The 17,175-nt window shown below is 51.6% G+C and overlaps 7 protein-coding genes across 7 annotated transcripts; 3 read left to right on the top strand and 4 right to left on the bottom strand.

Annotated features, from left to right (window-relative positions):
* Positions 1 to 38: 38 nt before the first annotated feature.
* Positions 39 to 1,793, top strand: T310_2209 (Myb-like DNA-binding domain protein; the record flags this gene model as incomplete). The annotated part of the gene is made up of 1 exon (XM_013474915.1): positions 39 to 1,793. The coding sequence occupies one exon, from the start codon at positions 39 to 41 to the stop codon at positions 1,791 to 1,793; it is 1,755 nt and encodes a 584-aa protein (XP_013330369.1).
* Positions 1,794 to 1,927: 134 nt separating this feature from the next.
* T310_2208 (Cysteine synthase) lies at positions 1,928 to 3,551 on the bottom strand (the record flags this gene model as incomplete). Its single annotated transcript, XM_013474914.1, has 5 exons — positions 1,928 to 2,091; positions 2,140 to 2,834; positions 2,915 to 3,033; positions 3,112 to 3,171; positions 3,240 to 3,551. The coding sequence occupies 5 exons, from the start codon at positions 3,549 to 3,551 to the stop codon at positions 1,928 to 1,930; spliced, it is 1,350 nt and encodes a 449-aa protein (XP_013330368.1).
* A 562-nt stretch (positions 3,552 to 4,113) lies between these two features.
* T310_2207 (uncharacterized protein) lies at positions 4,114 to 5,443 on the top strand (the record flags this gene model as incomplete). Its single annotated transcript, XM_013474913.1, has 3 exons — positions 4,114 to 4,138; positions 4,202 to 5,172; positions 5,234 to 5,443. 3 exons carry the CDS (start codon positions 4,114 to 4,116, stop codon positions 5,441 to 5,443), a joined length of 1,206 nt encoding a protein of 401 aa, XP_013330367.1.
* A 779-nt stretch (positions 5,444 to 6,222) lies between these two features.
* T310_2206 (uncharacterized protein) lies at positions 6,223 to 6,936 on the bottom strand (the record flags this gene model as incomplete). Its single annotated transcript, XM_013474912.1, has 3 exons — positions 6,223 to 6,621; positions 6,684 to 6,778; positions 6,843 to 6,936. 3 exons carry the CDS (start codon positions 6,934 to 6,936, stop codon positions 6,223 to 6,225), a joined length of 588 nt encoding a protein of 195 aa, XP_013330366.1.
* Positions 6,937 to 8,825: 1,889 nt separating this feature from the next.
* T310_2205 (uncharacterized protein) lies at positions 8,826 to 9,757 on the top strand (the record flags this gene model as incomplete). The annotated part of the gene is made up of 4 exons (XM_013474911.1): positions 8,826 to 9,288; positions 9,344 to 9,369; positions 9,424 to 9,518; positions 9,628 to 9,757. The coding sequence occupies 4 exons, from the start codon at positions 8,826 to 8,828 to the stop codon at positions 9,755 to 9,757; spliced, it is 714 nt and encodes a 237-aa protein (XP_013330365.1).
* Positions 9,758 to 10,315: 558 nt separating this feature from the next.
* T310_2204 (uncharacterized protein) lies at positions 10,316 to 11,887 on the bottom strand (the record flags this gene model as incomplete). Its single annotated transcript, XM_013474910.1, has 1 exon — positions 10,316 to 11,887. The coding sequence occupies one exon, from the start codon at positions 11,885 to 11,887 to the stop codon at positions 10,316 to 10,318; it is 1,572 nt and encodes a 523-aa protein (XP_013330364.1).
* Positions 11,888 to 14,040: 2,153 nt separating this feature from the next.
* T310_2203 (uncharacterized protein) lies at positions 14,041 to 16,158 on the bottom strand (the record flags this gene model as incomplete). The annotated part of the gene is made up of 6 exons (XM_013474909.1): positions 14,041 to 14,092; positions 14,180 to 14,260; positions 14,787 to 15,550; positions 15,782 to 15,908; positions 15,998 to 16,039; positions 16,124 to 16,158. 6 exons carry the CDS (start codon positions 16,156 to 16,158, stop codon positions 14,041 to 14,043), a joined length of 1,101 nt encoding a protein of 366 aa, XP_013330363.1.
* Positions 16,159 to 17,175: the final 1,017 nt, after the last annotated feature.

Raw genomic sequence — 17,175 nt, 5'->3', positions numbered from 1 at the left:
ACGACGTTGATTTACAATTAGCCCGCGCTCGGAATGACATGCGTCTCAAATCCCTCTTCGAGGGCATTTTTGAGAAATACGGGAGGGACTTTAGCGATGTGGGGGATGAAATCGATCTGAAAACGGGTGAGATCGTGGTCAACAAAGGGCACATCTTGGGAATGCAGGATGAGGGCGATATTGGAAAAGGTACAGAACAGCTGGTGCAAGACCGGGACACGTCGTTTGCCCAGTCCAGAGATTCGTCTCTCGGGTCGGCTACTGGTGGGAAGGTTGATCCTTTACAAGACGTTGGCAAAGGGAGATACGTCGAAGCCACTACAGGGAAAGCAGTGCTCCATTCTCTCATGGCCAGAGAAGCAGAAAACGATTTCGGTGTCGACGGACCGTCTGATGCAGATGACGACAGGAGCAGCGTTGACTCTTTGCTTGGTGATGCAGTGACAGTCGCGGACAATAACAGCCAGGCCCTACAAGATCAATCGACAGGTATCTTGAAATCGCCATTCCCCCGTTATCCAGAAGGGACATCGACGAAAGATAGTGACCCCAAAGGTCAAGCAGTGGACCCTTTGTGGCAGGTCCCCGACATCGATGTCAAATTCTCTACTCCAACTACGAACAAGAAACCACTGCAACCCGACTTGGACATTCCGCAAGCACGCTCCGCATCTCCTCCGACCGCAGGGTCTATCTGGGCTCCGCCCTCCTCCGGCCGTAGGCGAAATACGGACGTACAAAAGAAGCGAAAGTCTCCGAAGCGAAAGTCTCCGGGAGTTCGTTCTAAGCGCAAGCGCAAGCTGCCCGTCGTGCGGGACTGGAGTTTTGCGCAGCTGCGGGATGACAGCGATTCGGATGACCCTTTGCAAGAAGACTTCCCGTCGCCGGCTTCCAGGTCAGCTTCGAGTTTTTGCAGCCCACGCCCTATGTCAGTTACACCAACACCGACTAAAGGGAAAGCAGATAGGATGCACAGTCTGGAAGGAAGAAAACAGAAAACAGACGTTGACGGCTTGGATGGCGTACGCCAATCAGGGAGACAAAGCTCTCCTGGCGCCCAAGACACACCGGAATCGAAGGAATCGAGCTCGTCGGTACAGGATTCTGCATCTATAGTGGAGATGGGAAAGTCACATCAGAATGGCATCGATGCAGATGCAAACGCCATTAGCCTGTTGACGCCCGATGAGGTTAGATTGGTTGTGCAAATAAGAAAAGTACAAAAGTCCAGTTGGCAAGATGTCATTGATTGTCTGCCGGGCCGAAAACTGGCCAATCTCTACAATTGGGATCGTCTTCTTTGGGTGAGACTTCGCAGTCACCGTCACTTCGCAGATCAGGTATGGTCCACAAAAGAATTGGACAAGCTTGAGAGGTTCAAAGATCAGTCGGGGCTCTCGTGGAAGGACATTCAGGCGGAACTCCCCAGCCGATCCCAAGAGGAGATTGAGTATCAGTTGTTGCGTCGTTGGGCCGGGAATAATGAGATCTGGGGAACTGAACTAAGGAAGTCTTCCCAGCATCCGGATGATCCGAGACCAGGCTCCGAGGATGGAGGTCTTGTTTCACAGACCAATTTTTCGACACCCCAGAGGCCCAATGACGATACCGCTAAATTTAAACAGCCAGAAGATCTTCTGGCAGAGGACTCGGACGATCTCCGCACGAAATCAGGTATTTCATCGATACAGATAGAAGGAAAACCGGGCGGAAGCACTGCTGGATCTCGCAGGAAGTCACCGGCGAAGGGCTCAGTGTCTCCCCTTGCGAAATATTCCGCCAAGAGACTGTGATGGGGCCGATGCCATAGGCCCCAGGTTCTGCCAGAACCGGGTTATTCACAGTCCTCCGGCGTTTTGCCCGCGCTTCCACAGTTGGTGCCTCTCCTGGTCTGAGGATTTTATTATATCCTGTTATCGTGTCGCATCTATTTAGCGTTCAAAACATCCTCCAATTTGGTGTCCACCGTGCCACCCACGTCTCCCGCCTGGGCCCAGAATTTGGATAGATGCCTTGATCCTGAATCGGTCAGCACCGTCACGATTCGGTGGCCAGGACCAAGTTTCAACGCGGTTTTGACAGCCGCGAAACCTGTTTTGATCAGTTTATTATACAATATCTTTCAAGCCAATGACTTACAGTTCACTGCACTGCTGCTTCCAATAAAGATTCCATCTTTCTCCACCAGCCATCGTGCCATAGCCAAGGCTTGCGCATCCGTCACCCGTACCGCATCGTCGATCAATTCTCTGCCCGCCTCGAAGTTGGCGGTGACGCGATTGATTCCAATGCCCTCAACAATCGAGTCGACCTGGCTTCGTCTGCGGGTGCCTTCGCGCTCCTTGATGTCGAACATGACCCCATACCGGACCCGGTTGTACAGCCCGCTCCCTTGGGGATCCGCGAGGACTATGGATATGTTAGGTATTCTGGGCTTAAGGAAAAGCGCCACCCCGGATATCGTTCCCCCGGTGCCCGCTCCGGCCACAAAGGCGTCGAGCTTTCCGTTGCATTGGGCAAAGATTTCTGGACCAGTGCCTCGATAATGAGCAGTCCAGTTGGCGGGGTTCTCAAATTGATCGGTAAAGAAGCCTCGTCCAGTCATCGCGCCGGGCTCGGATGTCGCGACGGTGCTCGTCAATTGATCTGCACTCGCGGCGGAGGGTCCTGCAGAAGCGCTGGCAGCAGACTCAGTCCGGGCCTGGGCAAGCGCCCTCGCTCTGTTAACAAAGTTCCCTGGTTCCACGATGGGAGCTGGGGGAACACGGTCGACAACGGCTCCGAGTTTGAGCAGCAGGTCCGACTTTTCCATTGCTTGATCCGATGGCATGCAGCTATTACCAGTGTCAATAGCCAGTAAATAATATGAAACAAATATTCTTTAGAATTTAACACGGCAGAATTTACCACGTACATGTGGGCCAAGTATCCTCGCGCCCGTGCCAGCGTAGCTAGCGAGATGCCCGTAGAACCCGAGGTTCCTTCGTAGATGACATCTCCGGAATGCGGTCTTAAGAAACCTTCTTTCTCGGCCTGTCCAGTGAGTCAGCATGCTCCGTACTTCTCAAGTGTAGCCTACACTAGTAGGGTTATAAAGATGGACAGGCTTACCATTTGAATCATGCTCAAGGCCACGCGGTCCTTGGGACTTCCTCCAGCACCGTTCAAGTACTAGCACCAAGCACGATGTTAGAAAGACATTGTAAACACACACATTATATGCTTGACAGCGGTCATACCTCTGCCTTGGCGAGAATCTCGCATCCAGTCGCGTCGGACAGCGACTTGATCCGGAAGAGGGGCGTATTCCCAATGCATCCTTCGACGCCGTCCACAATTGCCGGAGGACCGGTTCTGACGGAATTCAGGAGGTCGGCATCACTTTCATCAGCTAGAGCAGCAGCATCTGCATTTTTCTGGCCTGCTGCTGTTTTCTGCGGTCCGCGCAGGCGGCGCTCAATGTGTGGATAGAGGAGCTCTCGGACGCCGAGGGTCACCAGAATCCCGGCCACGAAGGCGGCGCCCACGTAGGCGCGATGATATTCGTTCATTTATAAATACAGAATACGCAGTCCTTGATCTGCAGAGAATACAGCCTCTCTTCCTGTCTGATGCACAGCGTGGGATCAATAATATTGCGGGCGGCGGGAGGACGAGAAGCTTGGACCAGCGGCAGCCAATCCGCACGGCCATCTTCGTCGTTCTCTTTGCTGTGCGGCCTTCCTCTCCACGCACCGAACTCCCCTGCGATTTCGCCTCCTCTCTGCGTCTGACCAGAGTCCAGCTATCCACAGAATGGACTCTGCTATCCTGAACCAGCTGTTTCGCCAGCTGTTCCGGCATCCCGCCTGCCAGTCCGTCAAGTCCCGTCCTGGCTCGTCCTTGCGGCGCTTCAACGACGCCAGACACCCAGGGCCCACACCGCAGCAGCGTCGCTCGTTTCTCACACGGAGGCCCAGCAATAGCAATGCCAGGCGGAAGAATACGGATGATGGGATGTTCTGGACGAAGAGAGACGATTACCCCCGGGATATCGAGGAGCAACTGCGGACGTTCCCGTTGGTCACGGCCAAGGACTTGCGCCATCATCGCGAGCGGCCCAGGCAGGTCAAGATGTTGACCCGCGAATTCATTGACGGTAGAGACGCAGATTTTGTCTTCCGGTAGTTGGTGTCCTGGCTTATATGTGATTTGTATGCAGACAGTCTTTACAATCCGCATTACGGCTATTTCTCCAAGCATGCGACCATCTTCAGTCCCGGCGAGCCGTTCGATTTCAACAACATCGAGGACGGCCCAGCGTTCCACCGGCTGCTGGGCCAGCGGTACACCGAGTTCGAGGATCGGCTAGATGAGATCCAGCCCGATGATGCGCGTCAACTGTGGCACACGCCCACGGAGCTGTTCAAGCCGTACTACGGCGAGGCGATCGCCCGATATCTGGTGTCGAACTACAAGTTGACCCTATACCCGTACCACGATCTGATCATCTACGAGATGGGGGCGGGCAACGGCACGCTGATGCTGAATATCCTCGATTTCATCCGCGACACCGACTACGAGGTGTACCAACGGACCAAATTCAAGATCATCGAGATCTCTTCGACCCTGGCAGAACTCCAGATGAAGAATCTGAAGGACTCGCTCAATGCAGGGGGTCATTTGGGCCATGTGGAGATCATCAACAAGTCGATCTTCGACTGGGACACCTACGTGCATTCTCCCTGCTTCTTCCTGGCGCTGGAGGTCTTTGACAACTTCGGTCATGATGCGATCCGATATGACTATCGGACGGAACTGCCCCAGCAGGGAGGGGTGCTCATCGACACCGATGGCGAGTTCTGCGAGTACTACAACACTCAGCTGGATCCCCTGGCGGCGCGGTTCCTGCGGGTGAGGCAGGCCGCGGCGCGGCGCCCGTTCCCTACCCCGCTGGGGCCGAAGTGGATGCGGGGAATTCGCAATAAGATGCCCTTCCAGAGCGAGTTCACGTTGCCGGAGTACATCCCGACTCGACTGATGCAATTCTTCGAAATCCTGAACGACTATTTCCCGGCGCATCGACTGCTGGCGAGCGACTTTAACAGTCTGCCGGATACGATTCCTGGACTGAACGCACCAGTGGTGCAGACTCGGTACAAGCGACGAACGGTGCCGGTGTCGACTCCATTTGTAAGCGCTCCACATATCAATCTCTGTGTTATGCAGCGGCAACTGACGAGATGCTTTGCAGGTCCACCAAGGTTACTTCGACATCTTCTTCCCCACCGACTTCAACGTCGTCGAGGACATATACCGTGCCATCACGGGCAAGCTAACGACGGTGATGAGCCATCAGGACTTTATGGAACGCTGGGCGTACATTGAAGACACGGAGACGCGGAGCGGCGAGAACCCACTGCTGACGTGGTACAAGAACGCCAGCGTTCTGTGCACGGTGTAGCAGGAGCATGTTGATTTCAGTCTGGTATTCGTAGCGACAGTATTTATATACAATAGTGTCATGTATTATAGGAAAGGAATAAAGGAATGAGGAATGGAAATTGCGTCGCGCTACACTGTGCTGTAGTTCCAAGAATAAATCATGGTATATTGACTACCTATAGTTGAGGGATTTATCAGTCGTCCATGGGACGAATTACCTGTCTTCTTGATATTAAACTCTATGTTACCCAATTCCACCGTCCTACCAGGATGAATCCTAGTAAAATAAGAACCTTGTTAGGGTAAGCTAACCTAGCTGCCCTGCTAATTACCTAAATTAACAGGTCCCTAACCAGTGTCTAACCAGGTACATACGTGCTTTTTTTTTTAAGAAAAAAAAAGTATTTAATGCCATTGACTGCCTTTTTTTTTCTCATTAAGTATTAGTTACATTATGCATTTCTTCCAACTCCAACTCCAATAATAAGTCTGACTCGTCGAACTGCAGAACATGGCAGAGCAGAGAAGAGCATCATATGCAACACAGCACACAGCACATAGGACACAGAGACAGATAGGGAAAAAAAAAAAAGATAAAAAATGACAATAATAAGAATTATAATAATGATGATAATGATAATGACAATAAACGCCCCTCAACACCCAGGCTGGTAGTCAAGAAAGAATCGGTATTATGAAGTCACTAATAATGTGGGTGAAAAAAAGGTTTTTGGATAAATACACGTATTATTTTTATCCATTCGTTTTTTATCCATTCGTGTCTCGCTGGCTGTCTCTCTACAGCAAGACAGCCGCACCACCCAGCAACCCAGCAACGAGCACAAACACGCCGTACACCTGCCCAATCTCCACCATCAGACCGCCAGGTGCCATGCCCTTGCCCGGGGCAGCCGTCGCCGCGGCGCCGAACCCGGTGTAGACGACGTTGCCGCCCGAGGCGCTGGCGGAGGCGCTGGGCGTGGGAGTCGTGGTGGCGGTGGTGTTGACGCGCTTCGGGTCCTGCGCGCCGCAGGGGTGGTCCTGTCGGCAGGCGGCCGCGCAGGTCGAGTCGGTGCCGCAGTTCTTCACGCACTGGTCGTTGGCGGTCGTGCAGATGAAGTAGGGGATTGTCTGGGTGTATTCGGACGCGTTGGGTGTCTGGCCGTTGCTGCAGACGCAGGAGAAGTCGAGGGTGGACTGGAGGGAAGTGTCGTTAGAAAAAGTGAAGGGAAGTTTTATTTTTCAAGACTTCTACTTACCGGGTCACAGCTGTTCTGCTGCGGTGTGTCAGTCGTGTTCGGCAGCTGGAGACAGATCAGCGGGCAAGAGGACTGCTGCGCCAGACACCAATTGTCTGCAGATGCGTGAGATGGGGTTCTCATGTCATGTTTCTTCAGAGTATCGTCAATTGAACGCACCTCGAGTGGCGATCGGGACGGTGTCGGGATCGATGGTCTGGGTGGTTGCCAGGCGGACCACCGAGCAGAGAAGGAGCAGAGCTTGTGCCAGCATGGTGCTGATACTGTATGTACTCTTGGATTGCCTGACGAAGATGACAATAGTTCGAGGGAGGTTTCAGGCGACTTCTTAGAGAGACCCTGCCCGCGTCAGTTTACACTGTGAGGAAAACATGATAAGAGCCAGGGTGGCTGGATGGTGAATTTCCTGGCATGTAGCTAAGGTTTCACGAGCACAACATACCTATTGCCCTTACACCACACAGGTCAGGAATGCTGGAAGCTTGCTTAGACCGAAGGCAACCCAGCAGAGAGCTGTCTGTGTCAGGAAACAAAGAACGGAGGAAGCCGGGTGACAGCAGCGGGACTGACAGCGGACACCACGGGAGGAGGGATAAGTGAGATGGAGAGAGAGGAGTGAGGAGGAGTGAGGAGTAAATCCTTTTGTCTCCTTACGGAGTCCGGAGTAGCCTTAAGTCATGGGCCCAGCCAAAGCCATGGCTCGTCGGGATTTCCTGCATGGAGTCGGAGAGGCAAGCTCGAGGAATTAGTGAAGCTAGTCATGCTGCGAAGCAATCAGTTGCCTTTTTGGAGCAGCTCGTCCTGTCTAGAGATGGCGCTAGCCGTTAGACAGCCGGAAGCTGCCCCAGATTCACCGTCGGTGCGTCAGGACTCGGTTCGTTCTCTTGTGCTTCGGGGGCTCAGCCTCGGAGTTGGCTGGCAGTGCAGTGGATAATTGTGTCGCCACTGGTGCGCACTCCATTGTGCTCTGATATGATACTCTGATATGATATCACGCTGGGCGAGTGGAGGAGATCCTGATGCTATCTGAGTACTGCAGCAGCCACGCATGACACGGTGGTATTGCTGCTTGTCTCGTTCTGCGCCTGGGCTGATCGGTCTATTTTGTCGTTTCCTGTTCGGGGAGCTCTTGGCTCTATCGGACCCTCCACAATCCCCCTTTTTTGCTCTTTACGCGACTACGCAAACCCCATCACTTCTCAACACAGGGCCTTCCACGACGGAATTCCACACTCCTCTCCTCGAAAGCGAAACAATTCGAATTGTTCTCTGCGCCCTGCAGAACAGCCGGGAAAGCGGTGGAACGCGCAGAGAGCCGTGGTCGAGGGTGGATGCCATGTCTCATATCCCACATCGCCTGATAGGAGGCCAGGCGCTAGCCGCAGCCACCAGGGCGCCGTCGCTCGCTGTCTCCGCCAGAATGACTCTGAATGACAGCCTCTGCTCGCCGTGATCGCTGCGAGTCTCACCCGCTGCGGAACGATCTTCCCTGTCGAACGCCTCTCCGCCAATCACCACGGCCGTTTCTCCAGCCGAGCACCCTGTCCGCTGTAGATCCTGCTTAGACGAAGAGAGAAAGGCGTGCGGACCGAACCATCCTTGATTCCTCTCATTCTTCATGGATGCCCCGGCATTGCATTTGAGGTGCTGAACGGTGTCCGGTCCCGTGACAGGCTGGTCCCGTGACCAGCACCCCGGCAGAACATTCGTCCCGCCAGCCTGTCGCTTGCTGGTCGACGCCTGGCCGTTGAGGTCATCGCTGTCCGCGGCCACGGGCATGTCTCATCAGTTGACGAATTAAAGAATTCGATCTTTCTACCATTTTCTACGAGGTCTCGGGGTGGTTCAGTCTGCAGACCCCTCACCGTCGCCAGTTGGCTGGTTGGAGAGCGATCCTGCGGGGGCTCGCGCCCAGTCTCCACGTTGGCCGTCAAGCTCACGCTCGTGCAGGGTGTCACCCACCGGTCGCCCATCTGACGAGCCCCCAGCCTGACTCTGGGACAATCAGCTATCGGCCCGTCCTGACGTCCGCTGTGAGCGATTTAGGTTGCGGCTTATCGATCGATCGCGTCTCTCTGATTGCCCTTGTTTCTCCAGTCCAACAGTTCTCCGGCAACAGCTGATCAGGACTGTTTCTAATGGATGGAGCATCCCGGTAATGAGGAGACTGGTCCGACTGATCCCTCCCCCGTCGTGCAGCACCTGCAGTCGCCCAGCGAGGAGCGTCAACCGCAGCCAGACCACCATGAGGATATCGTCATAACAGCGACTGCCGCCGGCGGGGTTAGCGCCAGCAATGGCACTGCTCTATCTGCGTCTTCTGTCGCCGATGGCCAGGCGACCAAGGAACGTCCGATCTCCGATGTCGTCCCTCCATACTGGCGTCACCATCGCAATGCCTCTCGTGCGTCCCAGACATCGATTGACACCGCCATCAGCAAGCCCGCGATAACCTTGGAGGATCACACCGAGGACCCGAATTCAGATACCAGTCGCGGCCTGTGGGCGAAAAGCGTCACCATTGACGACCATGTCGTCGTTCACGGCAAGACGGGAGTGGGAGCATACGTGGTGTGGATCTGCAAGATCGAGATGCTCGAGGTGGGTGGGTCAGACATCGTGATGGAGTGAGCTGCTGTTGCTGACAGTATATCTTGCAGGGCGGTCCCATGATGATTCGGATGAGGTATGCATGATCTCATTCGGGCTCTGTATCTTCATCAACTCATCTCCATGACAGATACTCCGAGTTCGACGAGCTGCGAAATCTACTGCTTGCGGCCTTCCCGCACGCAAAGAGCGCCTTGCCGCCTCTTCCTCCGAAGAGTGCTCTCTGTATGTGATCATATCGTTCCTGGCATTGCTTTCGACTGACAGACGACTAGTCAAATTCCGCCCTTCGTTCTTGGAATCGCGACGGGTAGGACTGCAATACTTCCTCAAGTGCGTCTCTCTGGCACCTCCGCGGCCTTGCCGAGCTTCATTCTAACAGCAGATCTAGCTGTGTTTTGTTGAACCCGGAGTTTTCGGGATCTCCCGTGCTGAAAGATTTCCTCTTCTCCCATTTGGGATGACGACCGAGTCGAGACGACCTACCTGATTGATACACTGCATTGAGCTGTGATGAATGGCACTGTTTCAATTCAATTTTTGTTGGATGAATTGCGTCATGGATAGACTGACGATACTGAAATTGTTCCTTGGAAACGGTTCCAACTTTTTTGGATGATTCTTTTCTCTGGGTACAAATTGGATCAGGTTCATGGTTTCTCGCCGGTAATTGGGATTATATAATTACAGTGGAATAAATACATTATGGAAAATACAGTTCCCAGAAGACTCCTGGACGCCGTGCTCCGTGTGATGCGCTGCAAATGACCCATGCATGACCAACCACTTTGACCCTATGCAGAATGGATATCAAGCAGAATGGATACCAAACCAAGGACCCCACAAACGCGATCTAGACAAAAGAAAAAGCGTCACTTCGGATAAGTGGTGAAAAATCAATCACAGAATGGCGACAATTAGAAAGGCGGGTACGTCGTGAATGCTCTATAAACATAGTTGACGTGGAAGGAAAAAGAACGAGAATTAAAGAGAGAGAGGCAAGTCATGTCCCGTCAACAGGACTATTCCGACCCGCCCTCATCATGTTCATTAGGAGTCTCATCCGACGACCGCGGAGATTCCCTAAGACTCCAGCTGCTGGACTTCTTCTGGGGCTTCTTCGCGTCGCTGAAGACGACCTTGCGGATGCTGATATTGGCCATGTGGGCCATGGCCGCCATATGTCGCGGCCCGGGCACGCCCCCCGGGAAGATCAAATGCAGCCCGGATCCCTGGTTCTCGTCGGGTCGGAATTTGTCGTGGTAAGCCTTCTTGCCTGCGATGGGCAGCCGCTGGAACGTGTGACGGTAGATCGACCTGGTCAATTTCTCGATGCTCTTGGGCATGCCGCTGATCGCGCCCAGCTCGTCCAGGGGCTCGAATCCGAAACTGAGATAGTCGATGCCGGCCTGGTTCAGCAGCGCCATGGCGGCGAAGATGAGGAGGTCGCTGATCCCCTTGGGGGCGCCCGGGGCGGCGATGCACGGATCGATGTGGTAGCCCTGGTTGGCGCCGAGCTTGCGCAGAGCGGCGAAGCCATTGGGGACGCCGTCGGGTCCGCGCGTGTAGATGTAGGTCATGAGCCGAGGCAGGGAGAAGGGGTCGTAGACGGTGATGAACGCCTGGGTGGTGGCGGTCCGGTTGCGCTCGTCGCGCCAGGCGTCATAGGTGCCGACCAGCTCGCGCTGCAGCTTGGGATCCTCGCCCTGCGAGGGGATGTACACGCCCAGCGAGATGCCGCCCTTGCTCTCGTTCAGGAGCTGCTTGTTCTGCGTGACGATGCGCTTCCCGGTCTGCTCGAGCAGGACGGGGTTGGTCATGGGGTTGAGGACGCGCTCGGTGCCGAACTGGAGCGTGGTCCATTTCTTCTCCCTGGCATACTGCAGGAAGACGTCGCTGGCGCCCATGAAGGCCAGCTTCCAGCCGAACTCCTTGCGGTATCGTGCGAATTCCTCCAGGAGGGCCGAATACTGCGAGGGCTCGCACAGCGGGTCGCCTCCGACAATGGCGACGCCGTTGTGGACCTTGAAGTGGAGGGCGGCGGTGCGCGCCTTGTTGACGAAGAAGCTGTAGCTCTTGTCCAGGATGCCCATGTGCGAGACGCGGCCGTACCTGGCGAAAAGGGACTCGAGGGCGACCATGGCGGCAAAGTCGTCGAGGGTGAAGATGGTGCCGATCTTGCGGTATTTGGAAGGCATGGTGCGACTGCGTTCGACAGGCGCCGACTTGGCCGACGAGTCTGATCCGCCGCTCGAGGCGATGGAGGGCACCTTTTTGGATCCGGGCATGCTGCCGCCCTGTTCGACGAGGGTGGAGGAACTGCAGCTGGATGCGGTCGCTGTTGTTGGCGGTGCCGACAGGGTCGCGCTCTGGCCGATGCGCAACCGGTCTACCAGATCCAGGCTGTCGATGTTGGGCTTGGGAGGGCCTCGCAGCTGGTCAGCCATGGACTGGCCGATCTCTAGGTAGAGGGCGCTCTTTTTGCTGGCTTTTTTGGCATTGTTCTGTCTCTGTTCCTGTTTCTGCTGCTGTTTTCGCTCGCGCTTCTGCTTCTTCTTCTCCATCTTGTGCTGTGCGGTCGCGTCGGCCTGCATTGCGACCGGCTGTGATGTTTGGGAAGAGGACTCCATGTGTCACTCCAACTCAGTTTGACTGTAATATGCTGGACTCAGATTAGTCAATCTGAGTTTGCGGAGTGAAGACAACGGGCCGGGCACGTTGAGGGCCTGGCAGAACTTTATACGGGCCGATCACCGCAGAAGTATGGCTACGAGTGCTGGGGGCTACGGACGTTTGTCCAGGATTCTCCATCCTTTACAGGGGCTGGCGAGCCATGCGATGGCGATGCTTCGATACGAGCTGCAGGCGGGCGGCAGCGATCGCCATGACATTGGGCCAGCGAAGATCCAAAATTGATTAAAACAGCTCGGCGACCGGCTTGGCTCCAGCCTAGCGCAACAAGCTTTCCTGGGCCCCCACGTCCAATTTCCAGGCAGGGCTGAGCCAGAATTCCATTGCTTGATTGTGTCTGCCTGAGGGCTGAAACACGAGGGATCAACAGCTGCGGCTGGCAGTGGGACGGTAACAGCGCTGATCCCCGGAAGATCCTACAGCTGCCATAACAGTACGGAGTACATGTATTCAAACAATCTTCACTCCCTGCTCACAGCTTATATACTCATTCAACTACGAGTGAATGATTAATGCAGCGCACAGTCCTCGACCACCTCTCCATCTAACTCAGAGAATCCTGGATCCGATTTGTGGAGCACGGGGAAGAGAACACTGCTGCCTGGCTGCATGGCGCCTGTTGGTAACTTTGTCAGGCAAGCAGAGTTGCACGATCGCCGTCGCGAAGCCCAGCTAGGCAAGCAGCTAGCAGTCTGACCAACTATTATTATCTCTCTGCAATCCAGATGGTGGATTCGGTCCCACGTTGCAGTTGACTGTCTACTATTACAGGGATTATTATAATGATTGCTATTAAATTGAGCTGACAGACAACAATAATCAATCAGCACGCAGAACCGGGATCACACCGCAGCGGCAGTCGAATAGAAAAGAATCAGACGCAGCACTCTTTCGAGCAGAGATTCCAAACGTTCATCATCATTCCTTGCGCAGGACATTCATTCGCCTCCTCGTACAGAGTACCACATGCCACACATTCATTCAATTCCCCCAGACAATGACTCGATTCAGTCGCATAAGAACAAACCTGAAGGCGCGCGCGACGGGTTTTGCTCGTAACGTCAATTAATTAAAAATTTCCGAATTTGGGTTGTACTGGACAGACAGTTAAACATGGGTGGTCCCGGGTAGTTTAGTCTTCACGTTACAACTTACAACTTATTGGGCCTGGAAAGTGGTAGAGTTACGGAGTAGGTAACCTACCCAACATGCGCCCTTGGCACTGTGCAGTGATTCACTCCGTATTTCTTTGGTTTGGTTGAGCTGTGGAGACTGGCGCGACCAGGGTTAATTTAAAGTGTAACCGTTGATCTCCAAACTGTACATACAGTACTGTACTGTATTACTCTGCAGTATTAGAACGAGGATGAGCACATAGTTCATGACTCCTACTGTAAATGCTGACAGGCCTGAAGACTAAGTAAGTATATGTAATATTTGGGATTTATATTCTGCAGGAGTTTTTTTTTTTTGAAAAAAAAAAGGCGTTGTGATTTTTTTTCTTTTTTTTCTTTCTGAACGACAAATGGGACACGAACATGGACACGGACAAGGCATGGGATGGGATGGGATGGGGGCCAAGCAAAGGCCAGCCCGACTGGCGATCGACTAGTCAGTCAGTCAGTTGGGTTAGTTGGCAGCTTTCTATTATTATTACAAGTGAAGACTGTATGTATGTACAGTGTCAATAATAGGTAGTCTCTTGAAAATAAAATAAAATAAAGAAATAAAATTATTCTTAAATTTCGTTCAGGGAGGCCAGGTCTTGATAGATAATAGAAATTATTGGTGAATTAATTAACTAGTGAAAGTACTGTTGAAAAGGGAACAAATATATATCTTGAGAATTTTCAAACTAACTCCTATGAACTGACTATTTACTAATTAATAACCTGCCTTAATAGATTGGTATAATATAATAGAGTACTGTCGATGGATGGGTACATACATACATGTTTTTTATTCTTTGTTTATTTATTTAATTGATGACAGTGCATGGTTACAGTTTGATGTTCGATTTGGATTTGAGTAGCGGCGCCTCCAAGATTATGATTAATTAATCAGTCAATCGATTAGCAGCATCTGACTTCCATGCTGGGGCTGGGTAACTGCATTACATTTGTTTCCTTAGAAGTTTGTTAAACAGAATTGGTATTGTATTTTTTCTAGGTAGGTATGTACTGTACTGTACATACTTAAGGTATGTAGTAAGTACTGTCCCGTATGGACTAGGTACAGAACAGAACAAATCACTGGAATAAACGTCCCTGGCTCGTCTGATTAGTTAATATATGAAAAATAGAGTATACTGCTTAGACTGGGTACTGTACATATATGTATGTACTGTGGTACGGTATAATATGCTACAGTGGAGATTTAACTGGATGGTTTGATAGACTCTATCCCTCCTAATGCTGTTTATCTAGCTGGATAACCAACTCGTTAGGTAGGTATAGTACATACGTAGATCATCATATTTTATCTCATCATAGAGAAATGTCCTCAGTGAAATATTGAAAATCTCAAGAGATAAAGAAACTTGTGTTAGTAATGAAAGCAAATAGGTTCATGTACTGTACTTAGGAGTAGATATATTTCAGGGCAAACACACGGAAGCAGCAAATGCAGGGTGGTTAGCAGGAGAGCGAAGCAACTTCTGAAATATCACCCGACTGCTGATTCCAATCATGAGGATCTTTCGGGCCTTTGGTCCAAGGCACATATTTGTCAATCAGATAGACCAGGTCGTTGTATGCCTAACCTCATCAACAGGTGCTTGCAGCGATATGAAACTAAACTTACTGCTGACGAGCCGGCGAGCCACGGACACAGGCAGAATGCATCAGGTTCGTCTTGACGCTATAGAGGCGGTTGCGATCATCACATTCCTCAACCGGCTCACTCGGTAGCATATGCCGAAAATACTCCTCGCGGTAGATCTCTGCTCGGAGTTCGTGCCGCTCTGCGCGCCAGATCCCCAGCTCCATTTCATGATGGGCGTAGTATGCGGCCGCGTCGAATATCCATGGGTCGCCTGTTTCAGCATCAGTCCCGATATTGCCTTCCCACAGGTCCCTGTGGATCAAACAGGGCTTGATCGATCGGCCTCCGGATTCAAGCACGCCGACAGGTCGCGGGATGAGATAATGGCTTTGAGTCCGAGTAAAGACCCTATCCAGCTCTTCCCAATGCCCATTGGTCTCCACGTCATGACGGTACGCTTCTGCAAGGAGCTTGGAGAAGAACGACGTCCAGCTCGAGTCCCATTCAACAGCCTGCGTCCTGGCACCGTCGTATGTCGTCATATGAAAGCCGAATTTCCCCGTCGAAGACACACTCTTCCTGTGCAGCGCTGCGAGACGACTGCCCAGTTTGACGGGATCAGGTAGGCGACCAGAGCGAAAATGCTTGAACTCGACGAGGAGGAAATAGACTGGAGAGGACACCCCCTTCAATGCACCCCATGCGTACGGCTTTGGAACCAATGTCGGCATGAGGTTGTAAAGCTCGCTCATGCCGGTGAATTCGCCTTCTAGTTGAGCTTTTCCAATTTCGCCGTCTACTTGCTAGCAAGTGTCAGTCATGAGAGGCTCTCTTTGATAGACTTTCTCTATTCAAGGTCATCCCCTTCAGAAAGAAAAATATCGGCTTGCCGCTTCTTCTCTCTTCTGCGATGATCTTTGCCGTTGTGGACCAGTTCGAGTAGCCATAGTGCTCAGCGGATTATGATTCTTATACCCAGAGGAATCTCTGGGTCGACTATGTCAGAGAGTCAAAAGCAATTTGAGCTGTCGAACAAACTGACTTTCAATCACGGCAATGTTGAGGTTAAATTGTTTCTCAATCTGATGGCTGGAGACATGTTCGCGATTCGAGCTGAGGACAACGGTTGGGCTGGCCATCTTGGCAAGGTATTCAGTTGCACTGATTGACAGTAAGCAAGCATGAGCTTTGAGTAATATAATTGTGCCACTATGGAGAATTTGGCAATATATGTGATAATATCCACATACTTTCCAGCTCGGGTCCGCATGCACGTAGCTAATACTGCTAGACTGTAGTGAATGCAAAGCGGCAAAGCCTTCAATGTATATATTAATGAAGTGAAAGGAGAAATTCAATCCAATTCTACAACTGACTCAGCGTAGAGGATCTTTCCAATCTGTGTAGGCATGGAGAAATACCTTACAACCAAGAGGAGAGACTGCGTGATCTTTATTTATCTAGGTATCCTCGTCAATCTTCTGGAGGAAATTAATTTCAAATCTTGCAACTAAGTTAACGACCCAGCTTCTCTAATTTTTGTGCAAGAAAGAAAATTCTTTATCCTTTATATGGATGGATATTATCGCCGTTAAAGGATATGATTTCCTGCCGTAGGTGGAACAAAGAGATCGATCTATCACTCTAGTATATTGCAAGTAAAGCGACAGGTCAATTTCTTCCCTGATCGAGGATTTTTTGGTATCATAATCAAGCTGAGTATGTACGTTATGGTCGCTATGAGATTAGTCAGTCATGTTGATCTTCTTGAGAAATAAAGTCTATATGAACTTTACGGAGTATCTGCTTTATTTCTCTCTTTGTTTCTTGTTTTTCGGGGGGATTACTTCCAATAATAGTTATGATGCCGGGTGTACTAGTGGAATATAAGGTAACATTCATAGAATTATAGGATTCTTTTTATAACTCCTACACAATAAGTTGTGCTTGTAGAAATTTATTCCTTATAATGGAATACAGTATCTCCGTCGTACTATCCTAGAGCCTGGATTCATACGTTAAGCGATAACAAGATAATTGGAAATGTTAGCCATGTTCTCAGTAACAGCTAACCCCAGCTTCGCTAAATGCTTAAGAATTCTACATGACTCATACATGATGGTCTATGTTAGTAAACCTGCCACTGCCAGCCGATAGCTGTAAAGAATGATATCCCTGCTGTTTTACCCGTACTGATCCGAGAAGAAGGTTCCTTGAGCCCTGTAATAAGAGTCAATGACTTCCGGCTTAGCACTTCACACTTGGCTAGTGAGCAGGCTCCACACTGACTCTTGATGCATGAATCGACATTGTCTAAAGTCTAACCGAGACTAGATGCGAGAGCAAGTCGAAATATCATGGCCCAAACTATCAGCAACAACGATAAGATTGAAACAAAGGACCAGCGGGCAGAGCCCACTTTCAAGAA

Source organism: Rasamsonia emersonii (genome assembly GCF_000968595.1).
Source record: "Rasamsonia emersonii CBS 393.64 chromosome Unknown ctg1118621760017, whole genome shotgun sequence".
Classification (NCBI taxonomy): Eukaryota; Fungi; Ascomycota; class Eurotiomycetes; order Eurotiales; family Trichocomaceae; genus Rasamsonia; species Rasamsonia emersonii.
Note: the sequence above shows the minus strand (reverse complement) of the source record. Positions and strands in the feature narration are given on the sequence as shown.